The 24,274-nt window shown below is 58.3% G+C and overlaps 1 protein-coding gene and 1 long non-coding RNA gene across 4 annotated transcripts; one reads left to right on the top strand and one right to left on the bottom strand.

Annotated features, from left to right (window-relative positions):
- Positions 1 to 1,430: 1,430 nt before the first annotated feature.
- Positions 1,431 to 20,677, bottom strand: ZNF180 (zinc finger protein 180). Of its 3 annotated transcripts, XM_089319106.1 has the most exons (3): positions 17,548 to 17,778; positions 10,366 to 10,618; positions 1,431 to 3,855 (listed from the first exon to the last, which is right to left on the bottom strand). In XM_089319106.1, exon 3 carries the CDS (start codon positions 3,823 to 3,825, stop codon positions 2,122 to 2,124), a length of 1,704 nt encoding a protein of 567 aa, XP_089175232.1. In that variant the 5' UTR covers positions 3,826 to 3,855; positions 10,366 to 10,618; positions 17,548 to 17,778; the 3' UTR covers positions 1,431 to 2,121. The 3 variants fall into 3 exon arrangements, with proteins under 3 accessions (XP_089175232.1, XP_017194611.3, XP_089175231.1); XM_017339122.4 differs by lacking the exons at positions 10,366 to 10,618; positions 17,548 to 17,778 and adding an exon at positions 17,810 to 20,677; XM_089319105.1 differs by lacking the exon at positions 10,366 to 10,618 and having other exon boundaries at positions 17,548 to 17,779.
- On the top strand, positions 17,835 to 21,042 carry LOC138846436 (uncharacterized). The gene is made up of 2 exons (XR_011383925.2): positions 17,835 to 18,248; positions 20,790 to 21,042. It is a non-coding gene; the product is annotated as an uncharacterized LOC138846436 (long non-coding RNA).
- Positions 21,043 to 24,274: the final 3,232 nt, after the last annotated feature.

The raw sequence follows: 24,274 nt of genomic DNA, 5'->3' as shown, positions 1-24,274 counted from the left end.
GAATTAGAAGTGGAACAGCCAAGACTTGAACCCATGCCCATATGGGATGCCAGCACTGCAGGCAGTGAATTAACCCACTACGCCACGAAGCTGGTTTATAAAGGGACTCCAGCACCCAGATTTTAGGTCTCCAGGAGGGCCTGCCAACGAATTAGATCCCAACCGCCGACTGCATGCGGCTACCAGTGATGAAGTATTGTTCTAGTGGTTTCTTTTTGAATCCTCAAACTCAGTCTCAGCCACTTAATTTACATACGCTTGGCATGTTGCCTCTGTTTAACTTTTTATTTTTGGTAGAACTTTTTTTTTTTTTTTAATTAAAACACCTTCCTGCCAAGAGAAATCAACATTTTTGTTTAGGTACTGAATCGATTGTACTTCAACACAGTTAAATCCTAAATAATCACCCAGGAATTCACATATGCAGTCAGGACTCACTACAGACGCCTCACACAGTCAGCCTAGCCAGAAACACACACACACGCACACACACACACACATTCAGTTTTACCAGCTTCATGCTGTCAGTGACTTGTTTTCAACACTTACTAAAGAGATCCTTGGTGACAAGCCACCTCCGAAACCTGAAACCTCGAGCCGTCATTTTTAGCCCAGTTACTTTCATACCCATGCGTACAACCATGGTTCCTCGTGGTCTCAGTGAACTGTACCGCATTCGGTGCAAACCAGCGAGTGTACCTAGCACTGGCGCTCGTGGTATCTTAGGCAAAGGCTATGTTGGTCTCATTGGGAAATTAGCGCTTTTCACGATTTTACAGCCTCTCCAAAAGCCAGCACGTGGAGACCCCCTGCTCATTCTTGAGCCGAGTGGGAACTCCTAGGATGGAGGAGCCAATTTCCAGCCATCAGCAACCGTGCCGCAGGCTTTCGGCACGGCCGGGAGCAACAGAGCCTCTGGCTTCGGCTTCAAAGAGACAGCCCCACGAGGGTCACTCCCCGGCACAGAATTCCCCTGGGGTAACCCCGATCCCATGTCACCTGGGGCTGTCCTCCCCTCTAGGGAATGTACCTCTGTTCTCCGGTTTCTCTGCTCAGCTCTCCGCGATCAGCTGTCTGGGACTGCAGCTTCGAGCACACGGTCAGCCACAACCAGAATTCATAACGTAGAGAAAAAGATCAGGCAGACAAGTGAGCCGGGCCGTGATCAAAGAACAGGGACACAGCTCGCCTCACTCAAAGTCCTCTCGCCAACTAAATGTAGGGGATGAGACTACGGCGGGGCCTCGCGTCCCACTGCCACCCAGACGGCCCCTTCATCAGGGAGCAGTCCCAGGGCGTCCCGCTCTGTACCTCTGCCTCTCGGTTAAGTTAAATCAAATCAAAACAAGAGTGAGCCGCTCACACCCATCCAAACAGAAGTCTCAGAACTCTGCGATCTCGTTACTAAGTCCTCAAGCAAGACAGAAACCTTTGTTGTTTCCTTTTTGTTTTAAATTAATTTTTTTTACTAACCATACCATTTATTTTCGCAAAAAGAGTATACATTCCAAAAAGACAGACCCGACATAAAACAAACACAGACATACACCTATAATCGCTTTCAACTGTGGTCCACAAACATTTCTCATAATGCTTCCTGAAATGACTACTACTTCTAGATCCCTGTCTTGCATTTTACAACATCTTCACCTAGGACAGGAAGTGCTGTAGGAATCCTGACGGGGAAGCCATGGGCACGCCGCACTGAGACACGGTTTCCCAGCCTAAGTGCTATTGACCGCAGCACTCTCCCGTGGTTCCCAGCGAGCCCGGCAGGGTGAGCATCTCACTCCTGCCCCGCTGGCCAGCACCGCACGCCAGCCGGTTCTCTCTCGGGTCAGGCAGAGGGCTCTCGGCAAGGAGGCGTGCCGCTGTGCATCGCTCTTGCAGGGAAGTGTCACGGGGCCACGTCTGATTCGCTACGTGGAATTGCTGCATTAAAATCTGCACCTGGTAGGCTTTGCCCTCCTTCACGTGAACTCCCAGACACCAGTCACAGGACACTGCGTGTTTTCCACACACTGCTTTTATCCCCTTCTTTCCGCGAGGTGCACCCTTAGAACAGGTGTTGAGGAAGAATAAGGGGAAGGAACGAACTCGGGCTGACGCCGCCCAAACTAGTCAGCCGGCCGCTTTCTCTTCCGTGTGAGTCGCCTGGTGCCGCAGCAGCTTGGAGCTGTTGATGAACGCCCTCCCGCACCGACCGCAGGTGAACGGCTTCTCGCCGGTGTGCGTCCTCTGGTGCACGATGAGTCGGGCGCTCAGGCTGAACGTCTTCCCGCACTGGCCGCACGCGTAGGGCTTCTCGCCGGTGTGCGTCCTCTGATGCTGGGTGAGGCAGGAACTCTGCCTGAAGGCCTTGCCGCACTGGCCGCACGCGTAGGGCTTCTCCCCCGTGTGCGTCCTCTGATGGACCACGAGCACGTAGCTCTGGCTGAAGGCCTTGCCGCACTGGCCGCAGGCGTAGGGCTTCTCGCCGGTGTGCGTCCTCTGGTGCATGACGAGGTGGGAGCTGCGGTTGAAGGACTTGCCGCACTGGCCGCACGCGTAGGGCTTCTCCCCGGTGTGCGTGCGCTGGTGCGCCACGAGCTGGGAGCTCCAGCTGAAGGACTTGCCGCACTCGTTGCACTCAAAGGGCCTCTCCCCCGTGTGCGTCCTCTGGTGCGCCACGAGCTTGTAGCTCTGGCTGAAGGCCTTGCCGCACTGGCCGCACGCGTAGGGCCGCTCGCCGGTGTGCACTCTCTGATGCGCGATCAGCTTGTAGCTCTGGATGAAGGACTTCCCGCACTGGGCGCACTCGTAGGGCTTCTCGCCCGTGTGCGTCCTCTGGTGCGCCGTGAGCTTGTAGCTCTGCCGGAAGGCCTTGCCGCACTGGCCGCACGCGTAGGGCCGCTCCCCGCTGTGCGTCCTCTGGTGCACGACCAGCACGTAGCTCTGGCTGAAGGCCTTGCCGCACTGGGGACAGCGGTAGGGCTTCTCGCCGGTGTGAGTCCTCTGATGGGACACGAGGTGGGAGCTGCGGCTGAAGGCCTTGCCGCACTGGCCGCACGCGTAGGGCTTCTCCCCGGTGTGCGTGCGCTGGTGCGCCACCAGGTGGGAGCTCCAACTGAAGGCCTTGCCGCACTGCCCACACTCAAAAGGCTTCTCGTCCGAATGACTCCTCCCGTGCTGAGCAGGAGGGGAGCTCGGGGAGACCTGAGCACACGCACTCCGACTCCCCTCCCCAGGGACTCCCTGTTGTTCCTTGCGGGGCGGGCTGCGGTTCAAAACTTGCCCACATTCCTGGAAACCCAAGGTTTCCCCTCCTGCGCAGATGTTCTCCTGCCTGTGCAGGGGCACAGCGTGGCTAAGAGACTGAAAGCTGTCTCTAAGCCCACGGGCTTTATCTTTTGTGGGCGTTCTTGTAAACTGAATGACGTGAACGCCCTCGGCGTGTCTGCCCCACTCACTCTGCTCACACAGGGTCTCGCTGTCATTGCTCTCCTGGTAACCGTCTGCAACAGAAGCAGGATGCACGTCTGTGTCACACGACCCGTGTTTACAGAAATGGTTCCCTGCAGGCAGCCCTGGGAGCAGCAGCAGACGGGACTCCAGCCCGCTCTCGCCGACTTCGGCCTGCTCGCAGACTCCTGCGTGGGTAACAGCTTTCCTCTGGGTGAGCGCCACTTCCTGCAAAAGTCGATCCTGCTTTTCCCGGCGCTTCTTCAGCGGGGCCGTGCCATCACGGGCCTCTGCACACACAGACACCCAGGGATCCTCCCTCGTCAGCCTCCCTGTCTTCACTTCACCGGGCGGCTCTTCGTCAGATGTGCTCTGCTTTGACATGGAGTCTTCTGCCAAGTGCAGCTGCCAAATCTGGAAAAAAGCAAACGAAGGCGTCCTAGTCAATGAAAGCAATAGAGGGGCCGGCGCTGTGGCGCGGTGGGCTAAGCCTCTGCCTGTGGTGCCGGCATCCCATATGGGCGCCAGTTCAAGACCCGGCTGTCCCACTTCCAATCCAGCTCTCTGCTATGGCCTGGGAAAGTAGTAGAAGATGGCCCAGGTCCTTGGGCCCCTGCACCTGCGTGGGAGGCCTGGAGGAAGCTCCTGGCTTCTGGCTTCGGATTGATGCAGCTCTATCCATTGTGTTAACTCTGGGGGTGAACCAGTGGATGGAAGACCTCTCTCTCTCTCTCTCTCTCTCTCTCTCTCTCTCTCTGATTCTGCCTCTCTGTAATTCTGCCTTTCAAATAAATAAGTTTTTTTTTAAAAAAAGCAATAGAATTGGCACAGTGGGATAAAACTCAAATTATGCAAAATGTCTGTTGGCTCGTTTTCACCAATGGGCGTTATAGTCTGTGTGAGAAACCAAAAGTACGGGATGAAGCCGCAGGTGCAGAACTACGACAGCTCAACAGCGCAGCAGGCATTAACAGGGAGCTATTTCAACCTTAGCTTGGGTGAGGAGTGAGACTCTGAGTGCCAGGCACCTGCACATTCCACAAGCGATCACCTATGCAGAGCCTACAGACCTTCAACCCAGTTCTGCAACCCTCTGTACAGAAACACAAGGGCCTTCCCACCCTCTTCAGCACTGGACCTGTGTTCCCTCAAAGAGACCAGCGGCTACATTTCTAGGAGTTCCCGGATGAATGAAACTCACTGGCAGTCTGTATCAGGAAGACGTGAGCACGCACGTTAGTGAACAGAGGAAAGGGGCACTTGTATCCCAACTACCCGGGTACTTACAGGCTAAAACAGCCCCACGGACTCCTGTGATTCCAACTCGGGACGGTGGAGGTTTGCTCAGAGGCAGAAGCCTGAATGGCCACTAAGTCAGACCACACAGAGCACACCTGGAAAGTGGTAATGTACACAGCCCAGCAGGAGACAGGGGATGGTGAGACAGGACTTCTATGGAGATCTTTCCAAAAAACCTATACTAGAAATGACCCCTCCATGTCTGGTCATCAGCAGGCCATGTTCATTGGGGAGTTTTAAAAATACTTATCTGTTTGCTGGCGCCGCGGCTCACTAGGCTAATCCTCCGCCTTGCGGCGCCAGCACGCCGGGTTCTAGCCCCGGTCGGGGTGCCGGATTCTGTCCCGGTTGCCCCTCTTCCAGGCCAGCTCTCTGCTGTGGCCAGGGAGTGCAGTGGAGGATGGCCCAAGTGCTTGGGCCCTGCACCCCATGGGAGACCAGGATAAGCACCTGGCTCCTGCCATCGGATCAGCACGGTGCGCCAGCCGCAGCAGCCATTGGAGGGTAAACCAATGGCAAAGGAAGATCTTTCTCTCTGTCTCACTCTCTGTCAACTCTGCCTGTTAAAAAAAAATTTTTTTATCTGTTTCTTTGAAAGGGACAGACAGGGAGAGGGGAGGAACAGGGGAGGGAGAGAGAGAGGTATCTTCCATTTGCTGGGTCACTACCCAAAAGCCAGCACCAGCCCAAGCTGGGGCAGGCCAAGGCCAGGAGCCAGGAACTCTGCCTGAGTCTCCCACGCAGGTGACAGGAACCCAAGCACTTGGCCACATTCTCCGGGGCCTTCCAGGTGCATCAGCAGGAAGCTGGGTCAGCAGTGGAGATGCCAGGACTTGAACTGCACTCCAATATGGAAGGCGGGCACCCTAGGCAGCGGCTTAACCCACTGTGCCACACTGCCTGCCACAGGAAATTCTTTATATGCTTTTCCCCTAGCTCAAAACAGAGGAATGTGGGGGCTGGCGCTGTGGCACAGTGAGCGGGTAAAGCCACCACCACAGTGCCGGCATCCCATAGAAGCTACAGTTCAAGTCCTGGCTGCTCCACTTCCCATCCAGCTCTCTGCTGTGGCCTGGGAAAGCAGTAGAAGATGGCCCAGGTCCTTGGGCCCCTGCACCCGCGTGGGAGACCTGGATGCCCCCTCTTGCGCTCGCACACGCTCTCTCTCTCTCGCTCTCTCTCGCTCTCTCTCTCTGCATTACTCTGTGAAAGTAAGGAAGGAAGGCAGAAAAAAAAGAAAAACTTTGAACACTGGAAAAATAAAGAGAGGAATGTGTCTGGTTTGAAAAGCTGACGGGGAGAGATGCAGACTTTGAGTATTCAGGCTGAGATACAAGAAAATCCCTGCCGAATGTGGTCCAGCCTTTGGCCTTTAGGAACCATGAAGACTGAGCAAGCTCAAGCCCAAGAAACCAAACTGGTTTTGTCCTACGCTTAAGCTAATCTTCACCAGGGACTAACACGCACAAGCACAGCTCTGTGTGCCCCGAGCCCTGCTGGCTGCTGGCGCCCCGGTGGGTAACGAACGAGACTGCAAAGCCGCTTCAGGAGACAGACCTGCGCTCTCACACAAAGACTCCGGGTCTCCGCGGTCCTCCAGGACCGGGCCTCTGCCCGGGGTCCTCTGAGCACAATTCCGAGTGTCCCGGGGCTCCTCGGTGAAGTCCACAGTCACGACTCGGACGCTCAGTCCTCCCTAGAACACAACGCACAGTCCTGCTCGCATGACCACCGTTTCCCCGCAGCGTCACAGAGGAGGAGACACGTGGCAGATGTCGCGGCAGCCAGCCCAAGACGGCCAGCACCCGGACACCTCCAGCCAAGGCGCGCGGCGCCTCCCAGGCGAGCCCCTCGGGTTCTGGATGCTAGCCCTCTCTGTCCGACACCAAGGGCAGTTCCAGGTAAGGCCTGACCTCAGCTTTCTGTCCACCTTCAAGGAAAAGCTTATCCCGATGACCATGGAATTCCCATGTAGGAATCCCCTTCTAACTCCCCAGAGAGTAACAGAACAAGGACAGGCAAGCATGGACGCTGGCTTTCCTGGAAGTCCTCCGGCGTGTGGACGCTGGCTTTCCTGAGCTCCCCCACCCCACCCTGCATTCTTCCTCCCTCTGTCGCAGACTGCCCGCTCCTCACACTTCTGCCCACCCCTCAGGAAGGTGCCCTCAGGCCGCCTTTCCTAAGGACGAAGGCCCACAGCGTCCCCGCCCTTCACTAGACAGGTCCCGCTCGGCCCTGGGTCAGCCTCTCCTCAAGCCCACGGAGGCAGGGACTGCCACGCTGCCCCGTGCCAGGGATCTCGGCATAAGCAATGAGCCTCATGCTCGCCAACTCACTTCCCGGAGCTTTGTCCTACCCACCTCCTTGTGGTGGTGAGAAGGCCATGCCAAGATGGCCGCTGGCAACAGAAACTGCCTGGCAACAGACTGTGATTGGATGGTTTCGGAAACCACATGACAAAGGAGTCTGGCTGACAACAGGCTGTGATTGGATGGTTTTGGAAACTGCCTGGCAACAGGCTGTGATTGGATGGTTTTGGAAACTGCCTGGCAACAGGCTGTGATTGGTTAGGGCATAGACCGCCCCTTGACCGGATTGGCTGCCTTGGCTATATAAGCTGCTGTACCAACTGAAATAGACGAGTTTGCGGGCTGCTTGCCTCAGGCCTGCTTTCATCTGACTCCCGGGGTCTGTGTGGTGACTCTGCGCCTCTTGCCCCACCACGCTCTTCCTCTCAGAACGAATCCACAGCAACACCTCCTGAAGCCACCAGCCCCACCCACAGGGGACCTAACGCCTGGGATGCATCCTCTAATATGAGAACCTGCCGGCCTCTCCTTGCGTTGTCTACAGCAGGGATGGGGAACATCCCACCCACGAGCCATATACATGACCCTCCCTGCCAAGGCAACTGTGGGCGGGACTCGAAATGGAACAAATCTGCAGCAGGCTAATTTCTAAGCTGACAATTCTGCAAGGCCCACAAATGACGTTATAAATACCCGCACGGCCCTGGGCAGAAGAAAAGGTTCCCCAGCTCTGGTTACAGCAACTGCTCGTTTAGGGCTCTGATGAGACGAAGGAACTGACTCAAAGGAAGTACTTAGGAGTGAGCAGTGTGCTAGCGCGTCGTACGGGTTGCTGCTCGTTTAATTCGCAGCGGCTCCCGTTAGCAGCACGCCTTTTTGTACGAAGGACGCGAAGGGAGAGAAACTGCAGACGCACGCCTGGGCTGGTAGCCGGGGCGCACCCCCAAGTGTGCACGGCATCAGGGCTGGTGTCCTGAGTGACCTGTTCCCAGGACCGCCCGACCCTCAGCTCTCAGAGCCGCTCCTCAGCAGCCCCCGAGGACACCCCGGCCCTGGAAGCCCCACATTCCACACGACAGGGGCCATTCTGGCCTCTCTGACCACATCACACTGCTCCACTCTACTTCACTCTCGCTCGTCCGCGACCGGCTGCTGCAATGTCTCCCAGCCACTCCATATTCTTTTCCTTTCTACTCAGAGCCCTCCTGTCATTTCCATCTAACTCATTCACTCGAGTAGTTACTCACCCGAAAAATTCTGTCAAATATTCCCCTGACTGATGGAGCAGCCGCCGCACCTGCCTGGCGCGTTACGAACACAAACTGCTCTGACTATGAACCTGCCACCTACAGAGAGCAGTTAGAGAACGTCGTGGGGGAAAGCACCCTGTGCCACAGTGACTTCCTTGTAAAGCAGCGGTCACGCTGAACGAGCCTCTCACGCTAACCAGCACCTGTATCACACCTGCTCCTGGGCAGCCGGCTTCCCTGCGGCCCCCCGCTAGCCCTGCTGCCAGCTGAGGAAACGACCCGGTACTGTGTGGAGTGAAAGAACTGTCTAGCGAGGCTGGTCCCGCCTACATGCCAAAATCACAGAATTATAACCAAATAAAATGGCACCATTAATCAGCATCTGTATGAAATGTCAAATGACCCTTGTCCAAGACTGCAAGTGTTTCAGATGTTTTTCAGAGTTTGGAATATCCGCATATACACAATGACCCAAGTCCACACTCAAAACTCACTTATGTCTCATATCTATCTTTAACACATAACCTGAAGCCAATTTTATCCAATATTTTCAGTGACGTACATTTTGATTGCAATCTATCACATGAAGTCAAATGTAGAATTATCCACTTCTGGTATATCAGCTCCTAAAAACTTTTAGATTTTTGTAACATTTCAGATTTTTGCACTTTCAGATTAGAGATGATCAACCAGCATTAAGACTTCTAAATCCGTAAGAAAAAAAGTAGCCTCAGTAGAAAAACAAACAAAAGAAAATGAATGTGCAACTCAACCAAGAAGAAATAAAACAGTGAATACACAAGGAGACGGGACCTCTTTTATAGTCATTGATATGGTCATTTATCTATTACGGTAACTATCTGTGTGTTAGAGACCACAAATTCACACTGATACCTCCAATCACAATCAACACACACTTTATGCTACACCTCCTGCTTCATACATCTTTCTTTCGCTGGCTCCCATTATCCTCTCTACTTTTTTTAAAAAAAAGATTTATTTATTTATTTGAAATGCAGAGTAACACAGAGGCAGAGAGAGACAGAAAGAGGCAGAGAGAGAGGTCTTCCACCATTGTTCCACTCCCCAAATGGCTGCAATGGCCAGAGCTGAGCTGATCCGAAGCCAGGAGCCAGGAGCTTCTTCCAGGTCTCCCACGTGGGTGCAGGGGCCCAAGGACTTGGGCCATCTTCCACTGCTTTCCCAGGCCACAGCAGAGAGCTGGACTGGAAGTGGAGCAGCCGGGACTCGAACCGACCCCCATTTGGGATGCCGGCACTGCAGTGAGCGATCAGGATGCAGGAGGCTGCAGCTGCCACACAGGAGGCATATCCTGATGTGCGCTGCCTGTGAAACATGCGTCATGTGTGCTGCCTGTGAAATGTGTCATGTGTGCTGCCTGTGAAATGTGTGTCATGTGTGCTGCCTGTGAAATGTGTGTGTGATGTGTGCTGCCTGTAAAATGTGTCATGTGTGCTGACTGTGAAATGTGTGTGATCCGTGCTGTGAAATGTGTGTGTCATGTGTGCTGGCTGTGAAACGTGTGTGATCCGTGCTGTGAAATGTGTCACATGTGCTGACTGTGAAATGTGTGTGATCCGTGCTGTGAAACGTGTGTGATCCGTGCTGTGAAACGTGTGTGATCCGTGCTGTGAAATGTGTGTGATCCGTGCTGTGAAACGTGTCATGTGTGCGGCCTGTGAAACGTGTGTGATCCATGCTGTGAAACGTGTGTCATGTGTGCTGCATGTGAAACGTGTGTGATCCGTGCTGTGAAAACGTGTGTGTCATGTGTGCTGCATGTGAAACGTGTGTGATCCGTGCTGTGAAACGTGTGTCATGTGTGCTGCATGTGAAACGTGTGTGATCCGTGCTGTGAAAACGTGTGTGTCATGTGTGCGGCCACGGGCAAAGGGCCAGAGCACGTGTTCCTGTCCTTCCCGTTTGCTTCTGTGGTCCCTGGCGGCTGCCAATCATTGCTGAGCGAGTCCCTCCTCGGGCCACAGGAAGCCTCTGTCGGGGGCCCGCTCCCCACAGAAAACTGAGCGCCAGCCTCCAGTACCTACCCCCGCCTTACTCTCCGGCTCGTCCGAGAAGTATGACAGCGCGCACGCTCCTGCACTTCCCAGGGGTGCCGCAGAAATCCCTTTTTCACGGCTGTCACACGACACGGAGGCGGGCTCCTGGGGAAGAAAAGTCCACCTCGCTCGCAGTTTCAGCGGCTGGAGTCCAGGTCGGTCAGCACCACGAGCTCGGCCTCCGGTGCGGGTCAACAGCAGGTGGCACCACGACAGGAGGACGCGAGGTAAGAAACCACTTCTAGGGCCAGCGAGGCAGAGGGGGACGCAGGGGTCAGGCTCACTCCTACAGTAACTCCCCCCTCGGAGGGCACTGCCCCCGACGCCCTAAGGGCCTGTCGCCCAGCCCTGCCTCTTCACGGTCTACCCCTCCCACGGCACCCGGGGACCAAGCCTCCCCCGCATGAAGCCCTGGGGAGCAAACCTCATCCAGCCCACTCATGCGTCCACGCTGCCCCACTGGCCGCTCCGGGGACGTCTCCTGGAGTTCATCCCAGCTTCTCCAGTTTCCCCCCGAGGACGCCAGCTGCCAAGTGCCCACAGAGAGCATTTCCAGACAGTCTCATCTCATACACCCGGGGAAACCTTTTTGCAAAGGGAGTGATACTTGTATTTCACCAGTATGGAAACTGCTGGTAATAAACTTCAATGAAGTCACTTAGGTCCAGTGGTCACCTGACAAAGCTCCTCCCCCTTCCACTGTCGCCCGGACGGACGCCGCGAGGTGTCCCCAGACAGCACACGGCCTCACCTCTTCTTCCCTTGTGACTTCCTAGCTGCTCTTGTTGGACTTTTACTGGACCAGCAAAGTGACTCTTTTCAAACGACTCCCATCTCTACACAGCTCTCTCCTGGGTCTGAATTCTCCTGAGGGCCAGCGTCCCCGCACAGCGGGTTAAGCCACCGCCTGCAACACTGGTATTCCATATGAACGCAGGTTCAAGTCCCGGCTCCTCCACTTCCGATCCAGCTACGTGCGAATGCCCTGGGAAAGCAGAGGAGGGTGGCCCAAGTGCTTGGCCCACTGCCACCCATGTCAGAGACCTGGATGCAGCTCTGGACTGCTGGCTTCATCCTGCCAGGCTGCTGTAGCGTATGGGGATGGAACCAGCGGATGACAACTCACTCTCTCTGTCTCTACCTCTCTCTATATAACTCTGCCTTTCAAATAAATCTTAAAAAAAAAAAAAAAAAAAGAATTACTGATCTCTCATCCGTGTGTTGTCCTCAGAACGGAGCAGGACCACAACACCGCTCTGAGTGACAGCACGAGAGCTAAGCGCAGAGTACGGGACACGGATGGCGCGAAACCTTGCCCCCGCTCTCTGAGCCCTGGGACCTTGTTTAATGATCCTTTTGTTCAGCAGTCAGCTCTCTACGTCATCAACAAGTACTTTTTTTTTTTTTTTTGCACACTTTACAGAACAGGATCAGGAATTAGATGCTGCCTTCCACAGTCAGAAGAGCTCTGTGTGACATGCGTGCGACCACTTGGGACCCGGAGCACAGAGCAGAGACGAGCGGAGCCATCGCCGGCTGAGCCGGCCTCCCATCAGACCTGATTCCAACAGGGCTGTCCGCTCTTGGCTCACTCACCAATCAACGTGACTGAACACGCCTTTCCCTACCGGAGGCATTCTCGGGGCGACGGAGCCACGTCCCCAAACACACCTCAGAGCCGCCACGGGCCCTGCTTCCTGCAGCTCTGTGCACGGCGCGCCCGCGGGAAGCCCTCTCTCTCTGGGAGGTTCAGAAGCACAGACCTCACATAGCATCACCCGTGGAGGCGTGAGGCAGAGCCCGAGGGCCAGGAGAGCCACCGGCCTAGGGACGGCCCTGAACTTCTGAATCACCGGTTCAACAGGGCAAGAAACCAAAGCCGTCCCCAAGTGCAGGCGGGCAACGCGCAGGCCAGGTCCGGCCGCCTCCTGGCAGGAGTTTCGGCCTCAGGCCCGGAGGCAGGGCTCAGAGTCGGCTCAAGACCTTCCCTGCCCAGCTGCTCCCAAGTGTCTGAGCCACGGGCCCCTCCCAGGCGACACTGACCCGGCTTCTTCCTAGACAGGCCCACCACACCCCTGGTCTCCATTCAAAGCCGAGACTTGGCTCCCTTGATTTCTCTGTCTGCCAGAGCTCCTATACCCACAGGCCCAAATCAAGTCCCTACGCATCTTCTGAAAATAATTAAAATTAAGCCAGTCTCCAAGATGGCCCCCAGTGAGCACTGCCTGCCAGCATTCGTACCCCGTGCGATCTCTGCCCACAGGGTACCAGCGTGGGTCTGCGTGACCACAAGCACACAGATACAAATACAATAAACCGAGGAAGCCTGCAGAAGCTGTCGTCATCACTGAGCGTCGGCGTGAGCAGTGGTGCTGGGACGTCACCACTCCCGGCCGTCACAGCAGACACACACGGGCACACACCTCACCTACTTCTACATCCACAGACAGTGAACACCACGAGCCCACATCAACACCGCCAACTCCCTGTGCTGCCGGCCTGCACCCGAGTGCTCTCCCGATCCCCACCCGCAGCCCAGCCCTGCTCTGACCCGAGACACCTGGTGTTACGGTTGGGGCGTCGTGGGCCCTCCCCGGCCACGGTTCCTGTGCTGGGTCCCGGGTCCCCAGGGCAGTGGTGTTGGGAGAGGATGTGGAGCCTTAAAGAGGTCCTGGGAGGTCCTAAGGCCACCTTCTTTCTGGACCCTGGGGAGCTTTCTCAAGAGAATTTTTACAAAGCCTGAGCCTGGCCTCACCCAATCTCTGGCTTCTGGCATCTAGACGTGACCCCTCCTCCCACACGCGCCCCGGCCACTGCAACCCACCACGAGGTGACCCGGTCCAGGAGGCCCCCGCCTGAGCCTGCGCCATGCTGTTAGCCTCAGAAACCGTGAGCTAACTAGACTTCCTTCCTTCTTTTTTTTTTTTTTTTTTTTTTTTGACAGGCAGAGTGGACAGTGAGAGACAGAGAGAAAGGTCTTCCTTTTCCGTTGGTTCAGCACCACGCTGATCCGATGGCAGGAGCCAGGTGCTTCTCCTGGTCTCCCATGGGGTGCAGGGCCCAAGCACCTGGGCCATCCTCCACTGCACTCCCGGGCCACAGCAGAGAGCTGGCCTGGAAGAGGGGCAACCGGGACAGAATCCGGCGCCCCGACCGGGACTAGAACCCGGTGTGCCGGCGCCGCAAGGTGGAGGATTAGCCTAGTGAGCCGCGGCGCCAGTAGACCTCCTTTCTTTGGAAGCTGGGCCGCCTCAGATATTTCATTACGGCAATGAAGGACTGGCCGCTCCGGCCGGCTCTGCGACTCCCTTTCCTACCGGCTGGCCCCACCAGCCCTCCTGTACACAGCTGACCCAGCGCCGCGGCCACGCCCGCTCCCTCCCAGACGCTCCTCCCGGCCCAGGTGGGCGCTGCCACCCTGCGCGAAGCCTCCCCTGCCCAGGGGCCCTCCTCGCCTGGCCCAGGCTGACTCCTGGACGGCCCACGTGAGGCCTGCCCGCCACAGCGCTGGCCCCTGGGTAAGTAGTTTTTTTTTTTTTAATTTATTTTTTATTTATTTATTTATTTTTTTTTTGACAGGCAGAGTGGACAGTGAGAGAGAGAGACAGAGAGAAAGGTCTTCCTTTGCCGTTGGTTCACCCTCCAATGGCCGCCGCAGAGGCGCGCTGCGGCCGGCGCACCGCGCTGATCCAGTAGCAGGAGCCAGGAGCCAGGTGCTTTTCCTGGTCTCCCATGGGGTGCAGGGCCCAAGCACCTGGGCCATCCTCCACTGCACTCCCTGGCCACAGCAGAGAGCTGGCCTGGAAGAGGGGCAACCGGGACAGAATCCGGCGCCCAGACCGGGACTAGAACCCGGTGTGCTGGCGCCGCTAGGCGGAGGATTAGCCTAGTGAGCCGCGGCGCCGGCCTTTTTTAATTTATTTTAATCATTTTGAGAAACAGAGTTACAGAAAGAGGTAGAGAGAGAGAGAAGTCTTCCATCCACTGGCTCACTCCCCAGTTGGCCACAACGGCCAGAGCTGCACTGATCTGAAGCCAGGAGCCAGGAGCTTCTTCCTGTCTCCCACATGGGCGCAGGGGCCCAAGGACTTGGGTCATCTTCTACTGCTTTCCCAGGCCACAGCAGAGAGCTGGATTGGAAGAGGAGCAGCTGGGACTCGAACTGGCACTTCAGGCCAGGGCGTTAACCCACTGCGCCACAGCAGCGGCCCCATGGAAAAGTAATTTTTAAAAATCATTTATAACGTGACTCCCAGGTAACCGTCGTTAACTGTGCGGTCTGTCCCCTGACAATTTTCTACACACACACACACTGCGTCCCTGTTTCCAAAGGTGAGGATTTCTAAGTGCTCCTCCCTCAGCACGGACCTTGAAGATCCTTGATGTCAGTGAGAATGCATTAGCAAATCAGTCCCGGACGCCACTTCCTGGTCTCCCCACGGTTCACTCAGCCGCACTGTGCACACTACCGAGCCCCAGCTCCCTGCACACTGCCAGTACTTCCCACTGTCCGTTCTCCAGCAGAGCCGCGGACCGCTGGCGAAAGCCAGCTGGTACTCAGAGGCCTTCTGAACCACGACGCCGAATTCCTCCCAGAAGGAGCTCTCTGGGCTAAGCCCCGACGGAACGCAGCGGGGCCCGGGAATGTGCAGCACAGACTGTCGGAGCCTGTGGCCAGGGCCCAGAGAGCCCTGGCGCCAAGCCCAGGGTCCCAGGGTCGGGCGGTGCGGCTGCGTGGGAGCAGGGGCGAGGGCGGCTCCACTCCCCTGTGCGGAGGCCCTCGGGGGCCCGGGGTCTTCCCATCCGGCTCGTCCATGCTCTCCTCCAGGCACGCAGGTGCTGAGGGCCTGCGCCGCACTCAAGGGACAGGCCCCGAGGACGGCTCTCGGGCAGGATGGGCTGCACTCAGGGGACGGGCCCCGAGGACGGCTCTCGGGCAGGACGGGCTACACTGAGGGGACGGGCCCCGAGGACGGCTCTCGGGCAGGACGGGCTGCACCGAGGGGACGGGCTCCAAGGACGGCTCTCGGGCAGGCCATGGGCTACACTGAGGGGACGGGCCCCGAGGACGGCTCTCGGGCAGGACGGGCTACACTGAGGGGACAGGCCCCGAGGACGGCTCTCGGGCAGGACGGGCTACACCGAGGGGACGGGCCCCGAGGACAGCTCTCGGGCAGGACGGGCTGCACTCAGGGGACGGGCCCCAAGGACGGCTCTCGGGCAGGTCCATAGGCACTGCAGTGGCCCTGCCACCAGCCTGCGCCCCCAGCCCCTGCAGGAGTCTCTGCTCCTACCATGCAGCGCCCACGGCAAGTATGCCTCTTCCTGCCCAGACCCCTGCCCAGACCCCTGTGCACACGCCAAGAGTCCCACACTCCCCACCACCACCCCAGCCGAGCCTCTGCAGCCCCAACCCGATTCCTCCACTATCCTGGGCCACAAACCAGGTCTTCAGCCCACCACCAAAATCCGCAGCACCCAGCAGTTCCCGCCCTATTCCACCGGGTCCTGGGACTCCCACAAACACCCGGCACAGGGAGGCCCCCCAGTACAGGCCGTTCTGCCAACCTGCACCTGCAGTCCCAAAGCTGGACCTCTCCCTGACTCTGGCCAGCGGGGCCCCAATCACAGCCATCGACTGCCCCACCGCACGCCCACAAACGGACTCAGCACACCCTGCCCGCCCAGCAGCCAGGTCTGGGCCTGCAGCCACGCAGCACGGATGGCCTCCCACAGCCCGCTCAAGGAGCCGAGCACCTTGGCTGTCCTCAGGCCTGAAGCTGCCCAGGACTGGGGGCCTCCAACGACGCCGGCAGACGCTAGACAGAGGCTGTGCCTGCCACGCGCCTCGACGCTTAGCATACTGCACCGAGCAGGGCGGCCCTGCAAAGCCCACCCTGCGGCCCCCTCTCCCTCTTCCCTCCCGCCCTGCCCCAACCAGATCCTCACTCAAGCCGCACAGTGGGGCTTCACAAGGCAACTGTACACTGAAACTGCACCAAACCTGCTTCCACCACGAACCTGCACAGGCCCCTACCTGAGCCACACCTGCCCTATCCCTGCCTAACCCCCACCTGGAAAACCTGTGGCTCAAGGCGTCCCGTCTCTCCACCAACCCGGGCCTCATCAGGCTGTGGTCTGGGCGACACTCACACAAAGGCCTTGGCACCCTCAGTCTAACACCCGCCCACCCCAGCCTCCTGGGCGTGTGCACAGCCCTGAATCTGCAGCTGCTCCCCCCACACACCCGGGCATCCAGGTCACAGAACTGTCCGTGCCCGCTCCACCCCCTCAATGCCAGTGCGTGTGCACAGCACGGCTGTAACATACCCCGTGCTTCCTAAGACCAGAGCCTGTAGGGGCAAATGAGAGCCCCCAGGCCTCTGGGCCAGCAGCCACTACCCAGGGGCCACCTGCCCAGGCTGGCCACTCCCACTGGCCCAGGCTCACATAGAGAGACCAAGTCCACGCTCAGATGCTGCACCCAGGGGCTGTGCCCTGTGCCAGTCTGGAGAGCTCGCACAGTCTCTGCTCCTGAGACAAGAATCTGCACCCCTCACTCTACGCATCAACCTACCAGGGACACCTCAGGCACCCGCGAGCCTCCGCCCAGGCCCGGGAGGGGAGGGGCGCTTGTCCCACTGCCTGCCTGCAGCCAGAACACGGGAACCCCTCAACAGGAGTTCAGCACAGGGCACGCCCAGCCTGCAGGCCCTCAAGCCCATGGCAGAGACGCCCCCGGGGGAACTGGGCTGTTCCAACCCTCCTGCCCAAACACGAGGCCCTGGGTGTCCAGAGTTAGCCCCTTTCAGGCCCAGATCTGAGGCCCGGCCTCTGTCTCTCTCCCAACCCGAGCACTCTCGTACCCGCGATCACGGCAGCCCAAGCGAAGACCCTAGAAACACGCCGTTCACAGCGACCCGCTCCTCCCCAGGCAGCAGCGATGTGCCCGCCCTGCCTCCACTGGGAACCGCCTCTCCTCGGGCACGCCCTGCACCTGCAGCCTGGTCTCCCCACCGGCGAGGGGCAGGAGAGCGGTGTGCGTCCCACCCCAGCACGCGCTCAACGGTGCAGGGACAGTGGCACGGCCCCCAGTGTGCTTCCACCTGCACGTCCTCAGCCCTCCACTAACGGGGCCCGGAGAAGGGGGATTCCTGGGATCTCCCGCACCTCCGTGCAGGTGCCCAGTCTTCCGCCAAGGTGGAGCATCCTCAGGCCCCGGACAAGCGCGCGACGGGACCGGACCGGACATCCGCGCACGCGCGCAAAGCACAGCCGCGGACTCTGCAGCTCCCTGGTGCACCGAGCCCGGTGACCGGAGGTAAAGAAGCTGTCCACTCAGAAGCCGAGCAACCCACCCACGCTGGCCACCGCTTCCCGCTTCCCGCCTAGACGCTGCGCATGCGCGCACCCGCCCCCCGGCCCCACCAACCTGGGCGTCCCTGGGCTCGCTGCCCAGGCTGGGCCTATCCCCGCCTCGGTGCCCAGCGCGGCTCTGCAGCAGGACGAAGCCGGCTTAAGAGATGCCCCGCCTGGATTCTGCAGCACGACCGGCTCGGGCTAAGCTGGTCCGGTCCCTTCCCCTCATCTGCATCCGCAACACTGCTCCGGACCAACTACGAAGGACCGCGGGTCGGGGCGGCTGCAAGCGTCGGCGCGCTGGACAATGGCGGCGCTTCAGGCCGAACCCGGAAGTGGGCCTGTGGTCGGCGAGCCAGAACTACAATTCCCAGAAGCCTCCGCGGCGCGGCGGCGCTTAGGCGGGCGCCCGGCCGGAGCGAGCTGTCAGAGATGGTGTCCCGGCCCCGGGAGACAGGAGCAGCGGAGGCTGAGGCGGGGCGGCGACGCGTGGCGTTGGCGGCTTGAGCTAGGTCAGTCCAGGCCGGCTTAACACCGGCGAATCGGGGAGAGGAGCGGGGAGCCCGTTTGCTGCAGAACCGGGAGGCAACGGCCCCCAGGATGCTGGAGCAGGTGGATCGTCTGAGGGACGCCCCCAGGGCTCAGACCGGCAGGGGTGCGGACCTTGGTTTGAGAATCACCGCTATCGGAAACCTGCGCGGGGGTAGAAGTGGGGGAGTCTGCGGGAACCACGCGGCAGCCGGGAGCCGGGAGGGCCGAGAGTCCTCCAGCCGCTGCCTGATCGTGGCCGGCAGTGGCTCTCCTGGGCTCGCTGTCCAGCTGGGAAGTGACCAGACACTGTCACCTCGCACCCCCTCTGCCCCTCTGCAGCCACAAGAACCTCCCACCCCCGCCCTCCTCACAGGGTTGAGCCTGGACCTGTCCCCTGCAATGCGTTTCCTATCTTGGCCTCGGAATTCATAAAGCTTCCCCCCCAATCGGCGCGGTGGAGGCTGGCGGGTGTGGCTGGGCCGGGGTGGGGGTGGGCGCTGCCGCCTCGCTAGAGCCGTGCTGGCCCCTCTAAGAAAGCTTTTCCGCCAGCGAGCTGGAAACGTCAGAACTCAGCCCCAGAGAGGCTGGATTGCGCTTTTTTTTTTTTTTTTTTTTTTAATTTATTTTATTTATTTGAAAGGCAGAGTTACAGAGAGAGAGAGGTCTTCCATCCGCTGGTTCACTCCCCAAATAAGCTAAAGTGGCCCGAGCTGAGCTGATCCGAAGCCAGGAGCCAGGAGCTTCTTCCGGGTCTCCCACGTGGGTGCTGGGGGCCCAAGGACTTGGGTCATCCTCCACTGCTTTCCCAGGTGCATTAACAGGGAGCCGGACTGGAAGTGGAGCAGCCGGGTCTCAAACCAGTGCCCATATGGGATGCGGGTGCTGCAGGGGGGGCTTTAACCCACTGCGCCACGGCGCCCAGCCCTGGACTGCTTGTTTTGGTGCTTGTGATGTCAGAGTTGACCATTTCTGATTCCCCTGACCCTGGGCCTCCTTCCTTCCATCCCAGCCCCCCAGAACCATCGGACAAGGCATTCAGGCTGCCTGGGAGAGAGAACCAAGGCTAAGAGCCCCCCCACCAGGCAGGGGGGAGCTGGAGCTGCACTCCCAGACAGAGGGAGGCCCTCCCCTCCCCTCCCCTGGCTCCCGGGACCAGCTGGACCCAAGACAGGAGCAGCGGTCTACTTGCTTGTGGCCTCAGCGGCCTCATTTCCTGCAGGCAGCTGTGGGAGCCCCAAGGTTGCCCACCTGGAGAAGGAAGGGCAGTAAAGAGCCAAGTGCACGGGCCGGGGTGGGCCTGGCTGAGGGGCTAGGGCTGCCTGGGCAGGCAGATCTGTACCCCAACCGCGGCCAGGAGCCCTACAGGGGTCTCTCCCCGGGGGTCCCATGCTGGGCGTAGTTGAGATTGCCTTGTATCCCTTGTGAAGGTGATAACACTGTTTTGTAAGGAGCACCCCTGCTGGCTCGCTGTGCTCAACCATGTGAAGAGTGCACAGCCTAACGCTCCCTGCTCCCTGCCCTGCCCTGCTGGCCCAGGGGTCCTGGCACCCAAAGGGCACCTGTTTCCTCCAACCCCCACCCCACACTGGTCCCAGCTCAGAAATAGTCTGTGTCAAGGTCAAAGTGCAATTGGGTAATAAACTGTGGTGACTCAGGGCATTGTTGAATACAGCATTTAAGATCTTAACACTGAGGCCGGCGCTGCGGCTCACTAGGCTAATCCTCCGCCTGCGGCGCCGGCACACCGGGTTCTAGTCCCGGTTGGGGCGCCGGATTCTGTCCCGGTTGCCCCTCTTCCAGGCCAGCTCTCTGCTGTGGCCAGGGAGTGCAGTGGAGGATGGCCCAAGTGCTTGGGCCCTGCACCCCATGGGAGACCAGGAAAAGCACCTGGCTCCTGGCTCCTGCCATCAGATCAGCGTGGTGCGCCAGCCGCAGCGCGCCGGCCGCGGCGGCCATTGGAGGGTGAACCAACGGCAAAAGGAAGACCTTTCTCTCTGTCTCTCTCTCTCACTGTCCACTCTGCCTGTCAAAAAAAAAAAAAAAAAAAGTCTTAACACTGGGGCCGGCGTTGTGGCTTACGGGTACTGTCGCTGCCTACAGTGCCGGCATCCCAGATGGGCACCGGCTTGTGTCCTGGCAGCTCCACTTCTCATCCAGCTCCCTGCTAATGGCCTGGGAAAAACAGCAGGAGATGGCCCAAGTGTTTGGGCCCCTGCACCCACCTGGGAGACCCGGATGAAGCTCTTGGCTTCAACCTGGCCCAGCGCTGGCCAATGCAGCCATATGTGGGGAATGAACCAGTGGATTGCAGATCTCTCTCTGTAACTCTTTATAAATAAATCCACGTTTGGGGAGAAAAGAAAGTATTTTTACACTGGTCTCCTACACCGTACATACGGATTGCTTTCTTTAAATCTGAGTTAGGGAGCCGGCACTGTGGCGTAGCAGGTAAAGCCACCGCCTGCAGTGCCGACATCCCATGAGTGCCAGTTCGAGTCCCGGCTGCTCCACTTCCGATCCAGCTCTCTGTTGTGACCTGGGAAAGCAGTGGAAGATGGCCCAAGTCCTTGGGCCCCTGCACCCACGTGGGAGACCTGGAAAAGAATCCTTGCTCCTGGCTTCAGATCAGCGCAGCTCCGGCCGTTGCGGTCAATTGGAGAGTGACCCAGTGGATGGAAGACCTCTCTCTCTCTCTCTCGCTCTCTCTCAATCTCTGCCTCTCCTTCTCTCTCTGTGTAACTTTTCAAATATATAAATAAATACTTTTTAAAAATCTGAGTTAGTGTCATCACTACAGTCTTCCAGCTGTAAGGACACAGTCTTGCCATCCTGCCTGCTCCTTTACTTGACCCCTGCCGTCAGCGTCAGAGGGACCCAGGGCTCAGCCGTCAGCCCCAACTGTCTGCACTCCGTCTCTGGAGTTCCTGGAGCAGGGCACCATTGCTCCAACTCTGCACGCTCCCAGCAAAGTCTACTTTCATGGCCGAGCCTCGGCAGGCTCCTGAGAACCGAACTGTGCCGTGGCCGTCTGCAGACCTGCGCCTGCTCGTCCAGTGTTACTAACCCCGGGGTGGGGGTGGGGCTGGGGCAGCTTCAGTTCCTGAGGTCACCACACAGGCAGGTGGTGTACGCTGGAGTGACTGCCCCACTAGAAAAGCCCTGGGCACCCGCACTTGGGCAGGCTTCCCCGGCTGGCAGTGCTTCACCCCGGCATCCCCTGGGCTCCACCCAGGCGCCTTTCCCCTCACCCTGTCCTGCTGAAACAAGCCACAGCCGTGGGCCTAAGCGATGGGTCTGTGAATCCCAGCACGTCACTGGGTGTGAGGTGACCTTGGGACCCCCGCACAGCAGCTCATCTGGCCCCAATGATAATTCCAGTGTCTATCTCCAGCCCTGATCTACCCAGACTTTTACAAACAGCTGTCTACCTGCTGCTCCAATTGGTTCATGGATCTGCCAATCATCTGTCATCCTGACTCCTCACACTCTTGACCTTCAGAAAATCTCATTCTCACCCTCTCCACCCCTGCACCCCTTGAGAGTCCAAACGTTCCATGCTTACCCCTCCCCAGGAGCCTCAATCCCTTGCTTCACTCTGTGTCTTCTCCTATTTGTTTCTTTTTTAAGGGAGTGAGTGCAGTGGTGAGGGTAAGAACAGGTAAGGGAACACTCTGGGAAGGCGGGGTGGGGGGGAATGAAACACAAAGTGAGGGCATGAAAATGCAAGGCAGGCAGCCGAAAACACCTCTGCAGGGAACTCTTGACGGTTCAGCCTAAGGCTCCAGACATGGGGGGCCAGTGCCATGGCTCACTGGGTTAATCCTCCGCCTGTGGCACCGGCAGCCCATATGGGCGCCGGGTTCTAGTCCTGGTTGCCCCTCTTCCAGGCCAGCTCTCTGCTGTGGCCCGGGAGTGCAGTGGAGGATGGCCCAGGTGCTTGGGCCCTGCACCCGCATGGGAGACCAGGAGGAAGCACCCAGCTCCTGGCTTCGGATCAGTGCAGCGCCGGCCATAGCGGCCATTTAGGGAGTGAACCAACGGAACGAAGACTTTTCTCTCTGTCTCTCTTTCTCACTGTCTATAACTCTACCTGTCAAATAAAATTAAAAAAAAAAAAAGACTCCAGACGTGAGGAAAAGTGCGTCAGTGACAGCTTTCCACCTGTCCAAAAACTGAGCATGGCGGGACCTACACTGTGGTGCAGCAGGTTAATGCACAGCCTGTGACAGCAGCATCCCATATGGCTCTGGCTCAAGTCCCAGCTGCTCCACTTTCAATCCAGCTCGCTGCTAATGCACCTGGGAAAGCAGTGGAAAATGGCCCAAGGGCTTGGGTTCCTGTACCCACGTGGGAGACCCGGATGGAGTCCCTGGCTCCTGGCTTCAGCCTGGCCCAGCCCTGGCTGTTGTGGCCATTTGGGGAGTGAACCAGCAAATGTGAGATCTCTCTACCTCTCTCTCTCTCTCTCTCACTGTCTTTTCTCCTCTCTCTGTAACTCTGACTTTCAAGTAAAATAAATCTTAAAAAAGAAAAAGATTGCGTATGGCATAAAAATGCCTCATAGTTTGACTCCTTTTGGACCAAGTGTGGGTGGTGCGTTCCTGGGCTGGGGAGACGGCCTCCAGGCAGCTCACTCTGCAAATGAGCAGAGAAACCCCGTGGGTGCCCCTGCCAGACTGCCTGGGAGGTGATGACTTGCACTCCTCGGAGCCCAGAGAGGAAGAAACGCACCCGGATTCTCACAGTCATCAGAAGCAGGGTTGGGTCCCAGGAGTCTGCACCCTCAATTCCAACCCCCTTTCACCCCACCACATGTTGGGCCAGTACAACCTCATCGGCAATCCAATGCCAAGCCCTGGAGGTAGAAGGAAGAAACCAGGAGCCCATATTCAGGAATTTGCCCCAGCTCCCTGGGGGGCCCTGAGCCACCTTCTCCCCATCCCTGACCCTGCAATGCCCGAGGAGAGGTTCACCCAAAATGGCGTCTCAGTGCTGCCAAATATAAATTCCCCAGAATGCACTTTCCCTGCAGCTGCCTTAGTCGACCTGCCTCATAAAACTGCTCTGGGGGCCTGGGGGCAGAATCTGAGGCGCTCAGGGGCCTTTGGAGGGGGGCCCCTCCCAGAAACCCCCAGGAATTGCTTCTGGCCTCAGAGGCAACCCCCAGCGGGCTCAAGGCCAGGCACTCTCACTTCCAAGCAAGAAGACATCCAAGGAAGAGCGGGGGCAGTGCCAGCGAGGGTCCTGGGAGGCCCAGAGGAGGAGGGGGCAGGAGGGGGCAGATTGCAGAGGCCCAGCCTGGCCCCTGGTATCCTCGAGGGATTAGACCACCCCACCCGCAGAGGTAGGACGGCTGGGTATGAAGGGTGCCGGGGGCCAGGGGGGCAGGGAGGGACCCCCAGGAGCTCACCCACCTTTCTGACTCCAGTCTGACCCTGGGACATGTGTGTGTTGGCAACACATGGGCCTCAGTCTATCCAGACAAAGTAAATCCCAGTCCAGAGCTGGAGTTGGGGAGGGAGATGGGGAAAGGGGCTGTTTTTCCAGAACCCCATCCCCAGGAAAGACATGGTACAACCTGCCCCCTCACTAGGGCCCCCCAGCTGTCCCCAGTGGGCTTGGCCTGGGAGCATCCTGGGAATCAAGCTCTGGGTTAGACAAGGCCGTTTGGAGGCTCGGCTTGAGAGAGAGACCCAGGCCCTGGCCCCAGCTGTGCCCGGGCCCTCTGAAGCCTGAGTGCAGCCCTTTCCCCTCCTTGGCCTTGGTTTTCCTCTCTGTGAAATGCAGCAGGACTGGACAGGCTCTAGAGGGCCTCCCAGATCACGAGGCCCATCCTCCTAGAATCCTAGCTTGGGAGATGGTCAGGTGTGGGGAGCAACTCGGACTAGACTAAGTTACTGGAATTAAGACTTATTCTATGCATCTGCTCTCCCACAATATGGCGCTGGGAGAGGAGTAAAAACAACTTTTACACAGCTGCCTCCAGTTCGACCAATAACCTGCAGGA

The sequence above is a fragment of the Oryctolagus cuniculus genome, chromosome 18, assembly GCF_051225735.1.
Source record: "Oryctolagus cuniculus isolate XC-2025 breed Fujian yellow rabbit chromosome 18, ASM5122573v1, whole genome shotgun sequence".
In the NCBI taxonomy this organism is placed as follows: Eukaryota; Metazoa; Chordata; class Mammalia; order Lagomorpha; family Leporidae; genus Oryctolagus; species Oryctolagus cuniculus.
The sequence above is the reverse complement of the archived record's forward strand: the minus strand, read 5'-3'. Positions and strand labels throughout refer to the sequence as shown.

What these genes read in the sequence shown, in the direction of transcription:
- ZNF180 (XM_089319105.1), bottom strand. Translation starts at nt 17,586, where the DNA reads ATGCTCCACCTTGGCGGAAGACTGGGCACCTGCACGGAG. An exon ending in GACTGGGCACCTGCACGGAG is followed by an intron (nt 3,856 to 17,547) that starts GTGCGGGAGATC and finishes GCTTTTTTCCAG; the next exon opens with ATTTGGCAGCTGCACTTGGC.